Source organism: Mustela putorius, unplaced genomic scaffold (assembly GCF_011764305.1).
Source record: "Mustela putorius furo isolate JIRA1106 unplaced genomic scaffold, ASM1176430v1.1 tig00000992_pilon_pilon_pilon, whole genome shotgun sequence".
Classification (NCBI taxonomy): domain Eukaryota; kingdom Metazoa; phylum Chordata; class Mammalia; order Carnivora; family Mustelidae; genus Mustela; species Mustela putorius.
Genome location: NW_025421526.1, coordinates 3,117,582 through 3,133,848, shown reverse-complemented (window position 1 = coordinate 3,133,848; position 16,267 = coordinate 3,117,582). Strand labels below are relative to the sequence as shown.

General features: G+C 36.2%; 1 protein-coding gene across 6 annotated transcripts in view; it reads left to right on the top strand.

The window, feature by feature from the left end:
- Nucleotides 1-16,267, top strand: part of HIBCH (3-hydroxyisobutyryl-CoA hydrolase) — a 92,597-nt gene that overhangs the window by 33,849 nt on the left and 42,481 nt on the right. For all 6 annotated transcript variants that reach the window (XM_004763396.3, XM_004763389.3, XM_004763393.3 and 3 more), the window contains one exon: nt 2,377-2,429. In XM_004763396.3, coding sequence (XP_004763453.1) covers nt 2,377-2,429 — 53 coding nt within the window. The remainder of the gene's footprint in view (nt 1-2,376; nt 2,430-16,267) is intronic.

Below are 16,267 nucleotides of genomic sequence, written 5' to 3'. Positions count from 1 at the left end.
GTGAAATATAAAAAGTTCTTTTTCGCTTTTGCTTCCTTTCCTTTGGAGATGTGTATTGGAAGAAGTTGCTGTGGCTGATGTCGATGTCTGGCACTGGTGGATTTCCTTTGTTTGGCTTTGAACTTGGATGTACATCACAATTTTTTTTTTTTCATGGAATTCTGTGTATTTGAAGTAGGAGTGGGGAAAATAGGTTATTTCTTGGTTTAGCTCAGTGAGCCAGTTTGAATGAACTTCTCTCACTTTTTTAAGTCTGAAATTCTACATATCAGGTTTACTTAGAGTGGCTTCTTCATGTGGCTAATGAGAACTTGAATGGGACTAGTGTGAGCAAGAAACTGAATTTTAAATTTTACTTAATTGTCATTTTAATTTCAATAATTTTATTTGGCTAGTAGCTACAATATTAGTACAGTTACATACTAAATAAAAGGAGATGGCAGAAAACTTTGAAGAAGTTTAAGGAGTTTGATTAAATATTAAAATACAGAGGGAAAGCCTTCAAGGATTAATTTCTATACCTTATAATGATATATTTTGTTTAATAAGGAATGTGACAAATTCTGGCTTTATTCCCTGCATCAGTTAGCTTCTCATATTTTATATCTGAAATATATAAATAGCTGAAATGGGGTGTGTGTATATATCTCTATCCCAATCAATAGAGAAATTTCTTTCTGTAGTTTTTAGGGAATTACAGTTTCCTAAGGAATTATAGTTCATGATTGAGGGACGCCTGGGTGGCTCAGTTGGTTAAGCAGCTGCCTTCGGCTCAGGTCATGATCCCAGCGTCCTGGGATTGAGTCCCACATCGGGCTCCTTGCTCTGCAGGGAGCCTGCTTCTCCCTCTGACTCTGCCTTCCACTCTGTCTGCCTGTGCTCACTCTCTCTCTCTCTTACAAATAAATAAATAAAAATCTTTAAAAAAAAATAATAATAATTCATGATTGAAGGCTATAGAAGTTGTGAACTTGCAAATACGAAATTAGGATGAAACTCATTCCAGAATTAGGACTTGATGGTTTGGCAAACTAGAAATATTTACCAAACTGCTAGATGGATTGAAATTGCAGTTTTATCCTTCCACATTGCTTGGGAATATTGCTCAGACATAAAAAAGAATGAGATCTTGCCATTTGTGACAACACGGATGGATCTAGAGGATGTAATCTAAGTGAAATGAGTCAGAGAAAGACAAATACCATATGATTTCACTTACATGTGGAATCTAAAAATGAATAAACAGCAGAACCAGACCTGTAAATACAGAGAACAAACTGATGATTGCTGGAGGGGAGGGGAGTGGAGGGGAAGTGAAGTGGGTGAAGAGGGGAGTGAGCATGCAGTCTTTGTGTTACGGCATGAATAAGTTACAGGAACAAAAGGCACTGCACAGGGGATATAGTTAGTACGATTATAATGGCATTGCATGGTGACAGATGGTAGCTGCACTTGCGGGGAGCTTAACATAATATATATAAACTTGTGGAATTAGTCTGTTGTACACCTATAACTAACATTGTGTGTCTACTATACTTCAATTAAAAAAAAAAGTCTAAAACTGAAGCCAGAAAAATGGAATTTTTATATTGGTCTTCAGTAAGTAAGTAATATTGGCAACAAGCAGTAACAGAAGTTCAGTGATTTACATTTTTGTTATGTTATAAGCAACTTCCCCTCTCAGAGGGAGAAAAAAAAAGGGAAAGAACACAGTAAAACTTTACAGAATATTTGAGCTGAAAGGAACTTCTGAGGCCATGTATTAAATCTCATTATTTAATAGATGAGGAAACTTACTTATAAGTCATATACATATATATGATATGCACATAAACATTAACTTCTGTGTATATGAACGTGTATACACCTAAAGCTACTATATATATTGAATGGCCAGTATGTGTATGTGTGTGTGTGTGTGTGTATCTCATGCCAGTATACATACTGAATATAGTGGATTTGCCAGTTGATGACAATGATGAGACTGGAATCAGTCCTTGCTTTTTACTGTGTGTGGCACTTCCCTTTGTATTGAAAATAAATTATGTTCCTTAAAATACAACTGTGTATATAAATATCCATGGCTTAGAAGGTAAATCTTAATTATATTTTTCAATAGCTGAGCTCTAAAAGGCTTTCATTTGTTTTAGATTGAAGTGTTGAGTTGTTAAATGATAATAGTCAAGATTGTGTCAGGATTGACATTTTAAAAAGAACATATTTCTGAAGCCGTGTATTTAGCCTCTGTGATATTTCTTTCAAAAATTTCCTAAAGACAATATTCAGAGTTCATGTAACACGAGATTTTTGGAAAAATGAATGTATTTTAAACATCATAATTAATTATAGCTCTGGGTTTTTTTTTTTTTTTTTAAGGTTCTTGCCGGAAACCATATGTCGCTCTTATTCATGGAATTACAATGGGTGGGGTGAGTACACGGTCTGACTCTCCTCATTGATATGGGAGTTTACTAAAAATAAATTAATCATTACTGATCAGAAGTGAGGCCATGAATATAATACCATAGAACCCACTGAAAAAAAAAAATCCTGTGTGGACTTTGGATCTTTTCAGGTTTAGGATATAATATTTGCTTTTAACACTTTTAGATGATCGTCACCAAAAGAATATGTTCTTAATTAAGTTATATACTACTTTAGCGTCTTGAATTAGCAAGCTTTTTTAACCAACAGAATGGGTTGAATTTTCTGTTACGTTGTTACAAAGAGTCCTTTTTCTACTTATGAGTAAACTGATGGTTTACGTATAAGCTTGCAACAGCTTCAGAGAAGAAACTGGAATGTTAAGGGATTTTTAGTCTGAATCTTGGGGATGTGTTTGCCTAACTTATGTTTATTGCACAAAATCTCGCCTTAGTGAAAGTGTCTGGATATTTTATGAAGTTCTCTGAAAAAACTATCTTTCTTATCAATTGACAAAGTATTTCTTTTATGTCTGTATAATTACAAAGAAGTCTTAAATGTTTCTGGCCTTGAATAACTTGATGTAGAGTTGGAAAAACATGAAATAATGACTGGAAAGGGGAAAATTGTACGATACTAGCTATACCAAAGACAAGCCTTTAAGGAAGTGAGAAGTCAGAATGGGTCTTCGTGGCAGGAAAAGGTAGGATTTAGATAGGTAATAGGAGGCTGAAGGGAAGAATTTCAAAGATTCCATGTTCAAAGTTTCAGAGATTAGTCATTGGGAATATAAGAAGTTCCCCTTTTTTCTGATAGAACCAAACTAGATAAAGCCTCTTGGGCACTGGGAGTTGCATAGATCTTGCATGTCATTATGGGAAAGGACTCCACTAGCAGGTCTGGTGAGAAAGCAGGATCAGGGGGCAACGTGTACCTCTTGGCTTGTTAATATATACAGAACACGAGTGGATTGTGCTTTCTTTGTCAAGGAAATGTTACCGTGAGGAAAAGACTGAAAAAAAAAAATCCCTGAAAAAATATTGCAGAATAAGAGGAAGGAAAGGAATTGAAATTTGAAGGAACAGCTGCCTTGTGAATGTGCAAGGAACCTGGAGAAAATGAAAATAAAAACAGCATTGGGCATACTGAATAACGGTGAAAAGATACAGCTTGCATGAAATGGGAAAGACTGCCCATGAGGAGACCGTGAGCTCAGAGGAGAGGCACAAGGGAACGCAAGGATGGGTGAGGGGAGTAGCAAGACTGACTTTCCCTCAGGCCAGTAGATTAGAAGGTGAATTTAATATTCTAGATCACGAAGCTATATCTGTGGAGGACAAACTTGAAAAGCACTAACTGTAAAAGGACAAGGATGAAAATGGTAAGAAGAAACATTTTGAGGTAATGAATACAGAAGAAGGATATTAGGAACCCAACAAAAGAATATTTCATGGAAAGTAAATTAAGCACTTGGAATAAAAATAATGACCTTATATAAAGATGACTTTCTTTAATTTAAAAACAACAAAAAACTCTCAAACCTGCACTATATTTAATATATATAATGTATATAATTAAGGGAAACACACTCTTTCAGTGGGCTGAAAAGAGATCCACATTTAGATAAAAGCTGAGGTAAGTTTTTCTAAATTACAAGCTTTAATGGAAAAAAACCTGTAAGTGTTCAGGCCAGGGAGTAGAGGTGAAGGAGTAGTTAGTGAATACAAGTTATATACCAAGGAATGTAAGTCAATTCTGGCTTCAGAGTTTGTTACACTAAGTGCCAGAAGTTAATAGATTGAGAAAGTTGTGAAATAAAGTCGTTAAGACTCAAGAGTTTCCTACCCAACCAAGTTGTCATTTGGTATAATTGTAAAAGAATATTTTCAGAAAGGAAAGGGCTTAGAAAATATGTTGCCTACATACCACTGTTGAAAATATTTCAATCACTACTTGGTCTAGTTGACCAAAAGATAACTCAAGTTTAATAGCACAAGACTAATGTTGATATGAAAGGATGGATGAACTGTCCTTTGTACTATCAATGAGCAGAAATTCCATTTTTCATAGGAGCCTGAGAAGAGTTATGGCTCTATTGTAGTGCATCTGAGTGAATTGGCTGTGCTTTTTTAGCCTCCATGGTATCTTTCAGTTGGTACAGTGGTTGCACACATTCCTATTTATGTTACAGTCAAGAATACTCCAGTTATTTCTAAAGAGAAGACTGTAGTAAAACAGATCAAGATAATGTCTTGAATAGAGGGAGTAAAGGTGATGCTGCTTCTTTCTAGTGGTCTGTTTTCTCTAGTTACTGAGTATGAATGGCCTTCAAAATAAAAATGAAAAAAATATATACTTCATGTTAGCCTTAATGAGAATACCACCAGAGAATTAAGTTTTAGTGCCCTAAGGCAGTGGTTTTCAAGGTGTTATTTTTGCACTAGCAGTATCAGCAACATTTAAAGAGTTTGTTAGAAATACACATTCTGGGGCCCTACCCCAAAGTCAGACTCTAAGGCTGGGGCCCAGTGTTCTGTCTTAACAAGCCCTCCAAGTGATTCTGGGTCATGCTAAGTGTGAAAACCATGGCACAAGGCATCCGTTGTATGTCATGAATTAACTTCTCTCATATTTGTCCTGTGTCTCTAGAATGGTACCAGTTACGTACCATCCTTGGGAAAATTGACAAAATAGTCAAGTCATGAGAAATCCCTTAATGAACACGGTTCTTTTATATTACATATTATCAGCCCCTTCCACCCCCCAAAAAACCCAACATCCCGTATGTGTCTAGATCCCATCAGCTCTGCCCAGCAGCAGCTTTGCAAATACTCCATATGTAATTCATTCTTAGAGTGAAATTCTAACCCGTTTGTGACCATCCTAAATACTACTATGATTAGATGAGATTTCTTCCTCCATTGACTTCTGGATTCAATCTGTACTTCAAATTTGGCATTTATACTTTGTTATTATGAAATATGCCCAAATATGTTAGAAGGTCTATAAGGGCAAAGGTTGTCATTGTCCTCTTTTTTTTTTTTTAAACCATCTCAACAACCAGGAATGCACAGTATTTATTTATTTATTTATTATCTTTCCACTTTAAGTAATGGACATATTATGTATCCTTTGAAAATATGAAGTTTACAGACTTGAAGTGAACCAGTTCTTTCTTTTCTTCTTTCTTTGTAGTGGTATTTTGAGTGTATCATGGTTTTAAAGGCTAACTTTTCATGTCTCAATTCAAACTGTGCTTAATCTAAGATTCTCATTGAACTCTTCCTTTTGAAAATATAATACTTTAGGGCCGTCTGGATGGGTCAGTGGTTAAGCCTCTCTGCGTTCAGCTCAGGTCATGATTTCAGGGTCCTGGGATTGAGTCCCGCATTGGGCTCTCTGCTTGGCAGAGAGCCTGCGTCACCCTTTGCCTGCCTCTCTGCCTACTTGTGATCTCTCTCTCTGTCAAATAAATAAAGTAAAAAAAAAAAAAAAGAAAGAAAAGAAAATACGGTGCTTTAAATATTGGCTTTCAATCTTGGCTGTATTTTAGAATCCCTTGGAAGACTTAAAAGTTCTAGTGCCCAGGCTTTACTCCACAGAATTATTAAATCAGGTACTGGAATGGGACCCTGGTGTTTTGAGAACTCTTTGGTGATCCCAGTGTGTAGCTGAGGTTATGAACTGCTGATCTACTAGTGATTCTTAACCAGTGTGTGGGTCAGGATTATCTGTGGACCTTCAAAATCCCCTGGGACATTGTTTTTCACAGGTTAGCTGTATCAGAATCACTTGGGAGGGCTTATTGAAATGCAGACTCCTCCCACCTTCATTCCAGTTTAGTCCCTTTGAAGTGTGGTCCAAGAATTTGCATTTCTAAAACGGTCCCAGATGATGATGCTCTTGATAGTGTGGGTGAGTCATTTTGGGAATCACTACCACAGGTGCTGAGAACATGTAGTGTGTTATTAAAAATACTTTATTTTCAGAATTGTTAGAATTTTAGTGTTATATAAAATGTTTCATATAAATATATCTTTAAATCTTAATACAGAAGTATAGAATAAGAGCAAATATGGCTTAAGGTGTACAAATGGTAATTTTTTATTCTTATCTTGATACTGATCAATAAATTGTTTCTCATAACGTAAGAAAGAATTTTGTTAAGGAAACTTGAACAGTCCAAAAGATGGCACCATAGAGCTTTTTTTTTTTTTTTTCTCTTTTTACTATAGAAAAAGTTTTTTCTATCAAGGACAATAATATTTTTTACCATCTTTTGTTATCTGTCATGAAGAGTAAATAGCACAGTGCATAGTAGATGAGATGGCTAGATTCCATTATGTTTCAGATTTGAACATTTACTCAATATTTTGGTCTTTGGTAAAGTAAAAAAATGAATGTTTCTTTTTAAAATTTTCTTATTTTTATTAATTTTTATTTTTTTCCATAGCCCAGCTACCCTCTCCCTACCCCCCTAACCCCCCAGCAACCCTCAGTTTGTTTTGGGAGATTAAGAGTCTTACGGTTTGTCTCCCTCCCCATCCCAGCTTGTGTGCTGCTTCACTTGGTTGATCACGATTCTTTAAGGTTATGTCATTCCAGTGTTTCTGCAAGAGATGAACGATATTTTTGAATAAAAATGCAAAAGAATAGTTTATTCTGTTTTGTAGAAAGATTTTTAATTCCTTTCCCCTTTATTTTTAAATATCTGAATTCATATTTTCTCAAGTTAGTATATGTAGACAAATGATTAAAAACCAGTATTACTTTTAGGTAGATATAGAACAGAACAGTGTTTAAACTTTTACTCCATATGCTTAGTACCACCCATATTTCCCTCTCAACTGAACTCGATTTAAAGAACTTTCAGATTTCTTCTCCTTTTCTCCATTCCTTCGTTTCTCCTCTCCCCACAATGAAATCAGGTTAACTCCCCCAAGCCAACTCAAAACATGGGTGCTGTATGGTATTGTCTCTCTCAAAGTGGTAAGATGCTGCTGGCAAAGGGCTTTGTGACCAAAAGAATGGAAAATTTAAAGTTGTGTTTTTTGGGGGTAAAGATTTTATTTATTTGATAGAGACACAGTGAGAGGGCATACAAGCTGGAGGAGAGGGAGAAGAAGCAAGCGTCCCGCTGAGCAGGGAGCCCGATGTGGGGCTTGATGCGGGGCTTGATCCCAGGACTCCGAGATCATTACTGAGTCAACTGAGCCACCCAGGCACCCTGGAAAATTTAAAGCTTTAAGGCATACTTTAGAAAGGGGTATATTCAAAGTAGTAGAAAAGTGGGCATTGGAGTGGGAATAGTAAGTGTAGACAATACCCCCGTGACTTTGTGGGACACAAGCTAACCACGTGGAAAATTGACTAGCGCTCAGTTACTGAGTCAGATTAAGTTTAATCACTCCTAAATGTCATTGAGATGTCCTTTTTTAATGAGAAGAATTGATAGTCCTCAGAGATTAAATTATATTAAGGTCCTACAAAGGTCTCTGAGGAAATAGTTGCATCTTCAGTTTTAAAAAGTATTCTGTTTAGTGATATTTGATATTTTTGATATTTAGTGATATTTGAATAGACATTTTAAGAAATGATTTTAATTATAAAATGCTGTTTTTTTTGTAATACTCTTTAGTTACTTAAGAACCTGAGCCCTTACAAAAAAAGAGATGCAATGATTTTATTAACTAAAGAAGATTTTTGAAGAAACTTTGAGTTCAGCTTACTTTGGTATACTTTGCCTCACCACCGCCACCATCATTTAATATAGTACTCTTTAATGTGTTTACATTGTATAATGAAAACATGGAGACATGCATGGGCCATGCCATTTCTTAAATTTATTTATTTATTTTTTTTATGAGAGAGCAAGCATAGGGAGGGGAGGGGCAGAGAAAGAGAGAGAGAACCGTAAGTGGGCTCCATGCCCAGCTCAGAGCCCGACATGGGGCTCAGTCTCATGACCCTGAGATCGTGACCTGAACCAGAATCCAGAGTCGCCTGCTTAACCAGCTGAGCCATCTGGGTGCCCTTTAGGCCTTGCCATTTTTATTAATTTAATTAATTTTTTAAGATTTTTATTTGAGAGAGAGAGTGAGAGCTAGAGAAAGAGAGTGCACACACGTGTGAGTACGCACACACAGGGAGAGAGAGAGAAGCAGACTCTGCTGAGCAGGGAGCCCAATGTGGGGTTTGAGCTCAGGACCCTGGGATCACGATCTGAGCTGAAGGCAGATGCGTAACTGACAGAGCCACCCAGGTACCCCAGGATCATGGGGTCCCAGGACTACATATAGAGTGTGTGTGTGTGTATGTGTGTGTGTATGTATATGTGTATATGCATACATATATATATATACATATTCACATACACACACACACACACACACACACACACATTTTCTTTATCCAGTCATCTGTGGGTAGATGTTTTCATAACTGACTGTTGTGGGTGATGCTTCAGTGAGCATGGGAGTATAGATAACTCTTGGAGATAGTGATTTTGGTTTTTTCCGGTATTGTCCGGAAGTGGAATTGCTGGATCACATGGTGGTTCTATTTTAATTTCTCAGCGAATCCCTCCATCCTCTTTTTCACAGTGGCTGTACCAGTTTGCATTCCCACCCATAGTGTACTAGGTTTCCCTTCTCTTCACACCCTTGCTAGTATTTATTATCCCTTGTCTTTTTTTTTTTTTTTTAAGATTTTATTTATTTTTTTGAGAGACAGTGAGAGAGAACACATGCGCAGGAGCGGGGGGAGAGGGAAGTTCACCACTGAGCGGGGAGTCTGATGCAGGACTTGATCCCAGGAGCCTGGGGTCATGACCTGAGCGAAAGCAAATGCTTAACCAAAGGAGCCACTCATGTACCCCCTTGTCTTTTTGATAATAGACATTCTAGCAGGTGTGAGGTGATATTCCAGTGTGGTATTGATTTGCATTTCCCTCATTTTACTGATGTTGAACACCATTTTTGTACTTTTTGGCCATTTTTTGTGTCTTCTTAGGGAAAATGTCTCTTCTGTTTATTTTTTAATCAAATTGTTGGGTTTTTTTTGCTATTGAGTTGTAGGCGTTCCTTGTGTATTTTGGCTATGAAGCCCTTTTTGGATATATGCTTTGCAAATATTTTCTCCTAGTCCATAGGTTTTTTCATTTTGCTCGTGGTTTCCTTTGATTAGAAGAGGCTTTGAGTAATCCACTTGTTCGCTTTGCTTTTGGTGTCACATCTAAAAAATCTTTGCCAAGACCAATATCAAGGAGTTTGCCCATGTTTTCTTCTAGGTGTTTTATGGTTTCAGGTCTTACATTCTTTAATCCATTTTGAGTTGATTTTTTGTGTATGCTGTAAGATGGGGTCCAGTTTCATTTTTTCCTATGTGGCTATCCAGTTTTCCCAGCACCCTTTATTGAAGTAACTGTCCTTTCTCTATTGTATATTCTTGGCTCCTGTGTTGAAAATTAATGGACCATATATATGTGGCTTTATTTCTGGGTTCTCTATTTTCCATTTGATCTGTGTGGCTTGCTTTTTTTTTTTTTTTTTTTATGCCAGTGCTGTTATGTTTTGATCACTACAGCTTGTAATATAGTTTGAAATCAGGAAAGGTGATGTCTCCATCATTGTCCTTTCTCAAGTTTGTTTTTGGCTCTTTGGGGTCTTTTGTGGTTCTGTACAAACTTTGTTCTATTTCTGTGAAAAATGCCATTGGAATTTTATTAGGGATTGATTGCAATGTATCTGTAGGTTTCTTTGGATGGTATGGACATTTTCTTTTCTTTTTTTCTAAATGACTAAAAGTTTGTTTTACACATTGAATATACATAAGAAATACCAAAAAAAAAAAAAAGTACCAAAGAACAGACCCCAAACTAGGGATAGTACAGACATTTTAACAGTATTCTTCCAATCCATGAGCACAGAATATTTTTCCATTTGTTTGTTCCTTTTTCAATTCCTTTCACCCATGTCTTAACAGTTTTCAGTGTATCTTTCAGCTCCTCAGTTAAATTTGTTTCGGGGTATTTTCTTCTTTTTGATGTAATTGTTAATGGGATTGTTTTCTTCTCTTTCTGAAAGTTTGGTGTTAGCATGTAGAAAAAATACAGCTGGTTTTCATGTATGAATTTTGTTTCCTCCAACTTTATAAAATTATTTTATTCTAAAAGTTTGTTTGAGGGGGAAGTCTTTAAAGTTTTCTAAAAGTAGTGTCATGTCATCCCTAAACACAGTTTTATTGCTTCCTTTCCAATTTGGATGCCTTTTATTTATTTTTCTTGCCTAATTGCTTGGGTTAGGACTTTTAGGACTATATTAAGTAAAAAGTGGCAAGGGCAGATATCCTTGTCTTGTTCTCCATCTTAGAGGAAAAGCTTTTAGCTTTTCACTGTGGAGTATAACGTTAGCTTTGGGTTTGTCACGTATGGTCTTTATTATGTTGAGGTACATTCCATCTATACCTAAATTGTTGACGGTTTTTATCATGAAACAATGTTGGATTTGTCATATGTGACTTTTCTGTATCTATTTAAATGATCATATGATTTTTATCTATGGAGATGATCATGTGACTTTTATCCTTCATTTTGTTAATGTGGTATGTCATATTGATTGATTTGCATGTTTTGAACCAGCCTTGCATCTCAGGAATAAACGCCACTGGATCATGGTATGTGATTCTTCTAATGTAATGTTGATTTGAGTTTGCTAGTATTTTGTTGAGGATTTTTGCACTGTTCACCAAGAGTATTGGCCTGTAATTTTTGTTTCTTGTAGCATTCTTGCCTAGTGATAGATACTCATATTGCTAGGTCAGCTTGTGTATGTCAGGGTGACCTCATTTCAGATACATCAATATAACTCACATACAGATTGGGCTCTGTGATTTTTTTTTTTTTTTTAATTCAGTTTAGTTAACATGTATAGTACTAGTTTCAGGGGTAGAATTTGGTGACTCATCAGTTGCATAGAACACCCAGTGCTCATTACATCAAGTGCCTCCTTAATGCCCATCCCCCAGTTACCCCACCTCACTACCCACCTGCCCTCAGCAACCCTCGCTTGTTTCCTGTGGTTAAGAGTCTCTTATGTTTTGCCTCCTTCTCTGTTTTTATCTTTTTTTTTTTCTTCCTTTCCACTCTGTTCATCTGTTTTGTTTCTTAAATTCCAGGTATGAGTGAAATCATATGGCATTTATCTTTCTCCGGCTCTTATTTTACTTAGCATAAGACCCTCTAGTTTCATCCACATAAATGCAAATGGTGAGGTATCATTCTTTTTGATGGCTGAGTACTAGTGCACTGTGTGTGTGTGTGTGTGTGTGTGTGTGTGTGTGTATGTATCCCGTATCTTCTTTATCCATCATCTGTCAATGGATAGTTGGACTCTTTCCATAATTTGGCTGTTGTGGACATTGTTTCTATAAATACTGGGGTGCATGTGCCCCTTAGAACCACTATTTTTATATTCTTTGGGTAAATACCTAGTTGTCTCTGTGATTCTCATTTGTCCTTTGCAGTTTTATGGTAGAAGCTGCCAGTTGCAAGTGTGATGAAAGTAGACTTGAAGTTATACGCAAAGGTAAAGGGTTACCATCAGGACTAAAGAAAGGTGCTGCAGTGCATTTGCCCTGGGAAGTAAAAATAAAAAGAACTATATTGACAGGTGAACTTCTCTGCAGAGAAAGCAATAAAATTATACTAAAAGTGGAAGAATAATTAGAAAAGAGAATATGAAATAGTAGTAAGACTGCAGGGGCTGTGCAAGGAAGAATTAGGAAATTTCCCTTGGATATTACTAAGTGTGTAGAATATGTGCTTATATTTATTCATTTTTATCTGTATTCACTGTTGACTTTCTCCAAGTGTAGATGATTATATTCTTTTTCTTGCTAGAGAGGAGTAGAGTCTTCTTCTCTCCTTTGGTACTCTATGATTTCCTTCTGCCTTATTAGGGGAGAGTTAGGCTGGCTTTTAGCTGCACAATTTCTGATCATATATCATATATATATATTTTTTTATGTGATATGTATGTTATATTGGACACATGTATGGGTATAATTATAAATATGCATATATTGGGGGATGTGCTCATTGAGGTAAAAAACCTTGAGTGTCAATCTAGGAGGTGTGTATTTTTAGGTTATTTCAAATGTATGCTTTAAGTATGACATACTAGAATTTTTCTATTTCCTGGATTTAAAAAAATTGAAACATAATTGACCTATAATATTGTATTAGTTTTAGGTATGTAACATAATTATTTGGTATGTGTATAAACTGCAAGATGATTACCACAGTAAGTTAACATCCATCACCACACATGGTTAACAATCATCTTTTTTTCCTTGTGATGAGAGCTTTTAAGATTTACTCTTTTAACAACTTCCAAGTGTCCTCCTGGTTTTTTTATTAAAAACTATACCTGAAGAATGGTAGACCATTAACATGTAAATATTTATACTTCAGTTATTTGTTTCTACTGAATATCCTTTTCATCCAAATATAATGTGAAATATGCATCAAAAGCAGGAGGGAAATTTTCATTTTGTGCTGATCTCTGCAGTCTATTAAAATACATTAACATTATATAATCAGTATATTAGTATCATGAATATGCAGTACTAGCCTATTAATGTTAATGGGAGAAGCACAATAAAGTCTTTGTTTTTACTGTGGAGCCTGCTGATCAGACTGCAGATCTAAGGCATGTGGACCCAGAGATACATTATGAAAGTCATCTTATAGTCATGATACTAACTTTCATATTGTAATGAAATTATGATGGAAACCTATTTAAATTTCTAACAAAAATGTGTACCTATTTCAAAGCTCTGTTTATAATCCTGAGTGATGATGAGAGACGACTCTCCCATACTCTGATACTGTGATGCAGTGTTCGTTCTGGGTAGGAGCTTCCTCATTGTTCCTGACGAGAATTTAAACCCATGACCCTTTGTGTGAGCCTTAGTCACATCACCCCATTGTGTGACTTTCTGAGTGAGTTGCTTTCATAACGGTGGGTGTTGGCTTTGTTTACTTTGTAACATTTATTTTTAATTTTTTTTTAATTAAAAACTTTTTGTGAAGCAGCTTCAAATTTTACAGGAAATATGCACTAATAATACAGAGAATTTCTACATAGTCTCCATATTTCCTGTGATTTCTACATTTGTTTTATCATTCTTTCTTCTCTCCTACCTCTATGTCTTCATAGAGGTTAAAATTTCATTTTAACCATTTGAGAGAAAGTTGAAGACGTGATAACTGTTGTTAAATTGTTCAGTAGGTATTGTCTAAGAATAAGGACACCAAAATCAAGAAATTTAACAGTGACCCAGTACTGTTCTCTGGAACATTTCTTTTTCAAGCACCTACCTAATTTAATTGTTCTACATATGTCCTTGTTTGTTTACTGGGGGGTTAATCTTGCCATTAATATAAATTATGGAGTTGTTGACTTTATCTTAAGTTAACTTTACATATCCTTGTAATTATCAGAGCACCTGTGTGGCTCAGTTGCTTAAGCATCTGACTCTTGATTTTGGGTGAGGTCATGATCTCAGGGTCATGGCATCAAGCTTGTCCACGTGCTTAGTGGGGAGTCTGCTTAAGATTCTCTCCCTCTCCCTCTGCCTGCCACCCCTACCTGCCCGAGCTCTTGTGCATAGCAGCACGTGCGTGAACACTCTCTCTCTCTGTCTCTAAAATAAACAAGTAAAGCTTTTAAAAAATCTTTATCCATTTTTTAAAAATGTTGCTTTTTGTTTCAAATAGTATATTATCTGGAAATACAGAAATGATGCTTATTTCTAACGGCTAACATAATTTTGAAGGATTTAACTGTGCTTTTAATTATAAGGTCTTTTTTAAAGCCTTAAATAGAGCTGTGCCAGCCTTTTCCCTTTACTGAACAGTCTAAAAATTCATCTATGTCTGTTAATTAAAAAGCAGTCTTAGGGGTGCCTGCGTGGCTCAGATGGTAAAGCATCTGCCTTCGGCTCAGGTCATGATCCCAGGGTCCTGGGATTGAGCCCTGCTTCTCTTCTCTCTCTCTCTGTCTACTGCTCCCCCTGCTTGTGCTTTCTTGCTCTGTCAAATAAATAAACAAAATCTTTAAAAAAAAAAAAAGTTTTAGATTGCCTAAATTTTGCCTTCTTTTTTTTTTTTTAAGATTTTTATTTATTTGACAGAGAGAGATTATGAGTGGTCAGAGAAACAGGCAGAGAGAGAGAGGGAAGCAGGCTCCCCGCTGAGAAGAGAGCCCTATGCGGGGCTCGATCTCAGGACCCTGGGATCATGACCTGAGCTGAAGGCAGAGGCTTTAACCCACTGTGCCCCAGGATTACTTCAAATAGTATATAAATGCACCATAAACAAAAATAACAAATTAGACTTCAAAATTAAGAACTTTGCATTCCAAGACATCACTAAGAGTGAAAAGGCAAACCACAGACTGAAAAATAAGTCTTGGAATGCAGGTATCTGACAAAGGAATCCTGTTTAGAATGTAAAAAGAGGGGCGCCTGGGTGGCTCAGTGGATTAAGCCGCTGCCTTCGGCTCAGGTCATGATCTCAGTGTCCTGGGATCGAGCCCCGCATCGGGCTCTTTGCTCAGCGGGAGCCTGCTTCTCTCTCTCTCTCTGCCTGACTCTCCGCCTACTTGTGATTTCTCTCTCTGTCAAATAAATAATAAATAAAATCTTTAAAAAAAAAAAAAAAAAAAAAAAAAAAATAGAATGTAAAAAGAACTTCTGTAGTCCATACAAAAATCCAGTGCAAAAATGAACAGTGGACCAGAGTAGATATAGCATAGGGATACCCAGATAACAAATAGAACAAACATTCAACTGCATTAGTCAAGGAAGTGGAAATTAAAATCACAATGAAATACTAATATATACTCATTTAAATGGCTAAGATTATGAAAGACAAATTCATGTATTTTTGAGGATGGGGAATAACAGACTCATATAATGCTGGTGGAGTAGAAAATTGGTACTACTGCTTTGGAAGAGTGCCATTTAAAAAAATCTATTTATGTATTTTTAAAAATATTTTTTATTATTTTTCTTAACATATAATGTATTATTTGCTTCAGGGGTACAGGTCTGTGAATCATCAGGCTTACAGACTTCACAGCACTCATCGTAGCACACATCCTCCCCAGTGTCCATAACCCCACCCCCCTCTCCCTAGCCTCCTTCCCCTGGCAAACCTCAGTTTGTTTTGTGAGATTAAGAATCTCTTATGGTTTGTCTCCCTCCCAATCCCATCTTGTGGAAAATTGTTATTTTTAAAAGTTAATTGAATTTGTTCCTTTGACCCAGTAGTTTTACTCCCTGGTATGTACCCAAACAAAATATGTGCACTTACACACCAAAAGACATGCATGAGAATGGTCACTGAATCATTATTTGCAGCAGCTCAAAGCCAGAAAACCTAACTTGCTACTTAGAGTAGAATAGATCAATAAGCTGTTTATTCGTCCAAAGGAATGCTGTGCAGTGAAAAGTAATGGCTGCACACATGAATGAATCTCACACAGAGCTGACTGAAAGACAAATACTATGTGCTCCGTGATTCTAATTATATCGAGATAAAATCAGAAAGCATAAATCTTATTTTGTTGGAAGCCAGGGTAGTGGTTGCCTGAAGGATGGAGGGAGTAATGACTGACAGGGTACATGAAATGATTTCTGATCATTTTTCTTTACATTCTGGCTACATGGATGTGTTAACTTTGGGGTAATTCATTGGACCTGTATACTTACCATTTGTTACTATTTGTGTATTTTTGAATGTGTATTATATGTCAAGAAATTTTTTTTTAAAAGCAGA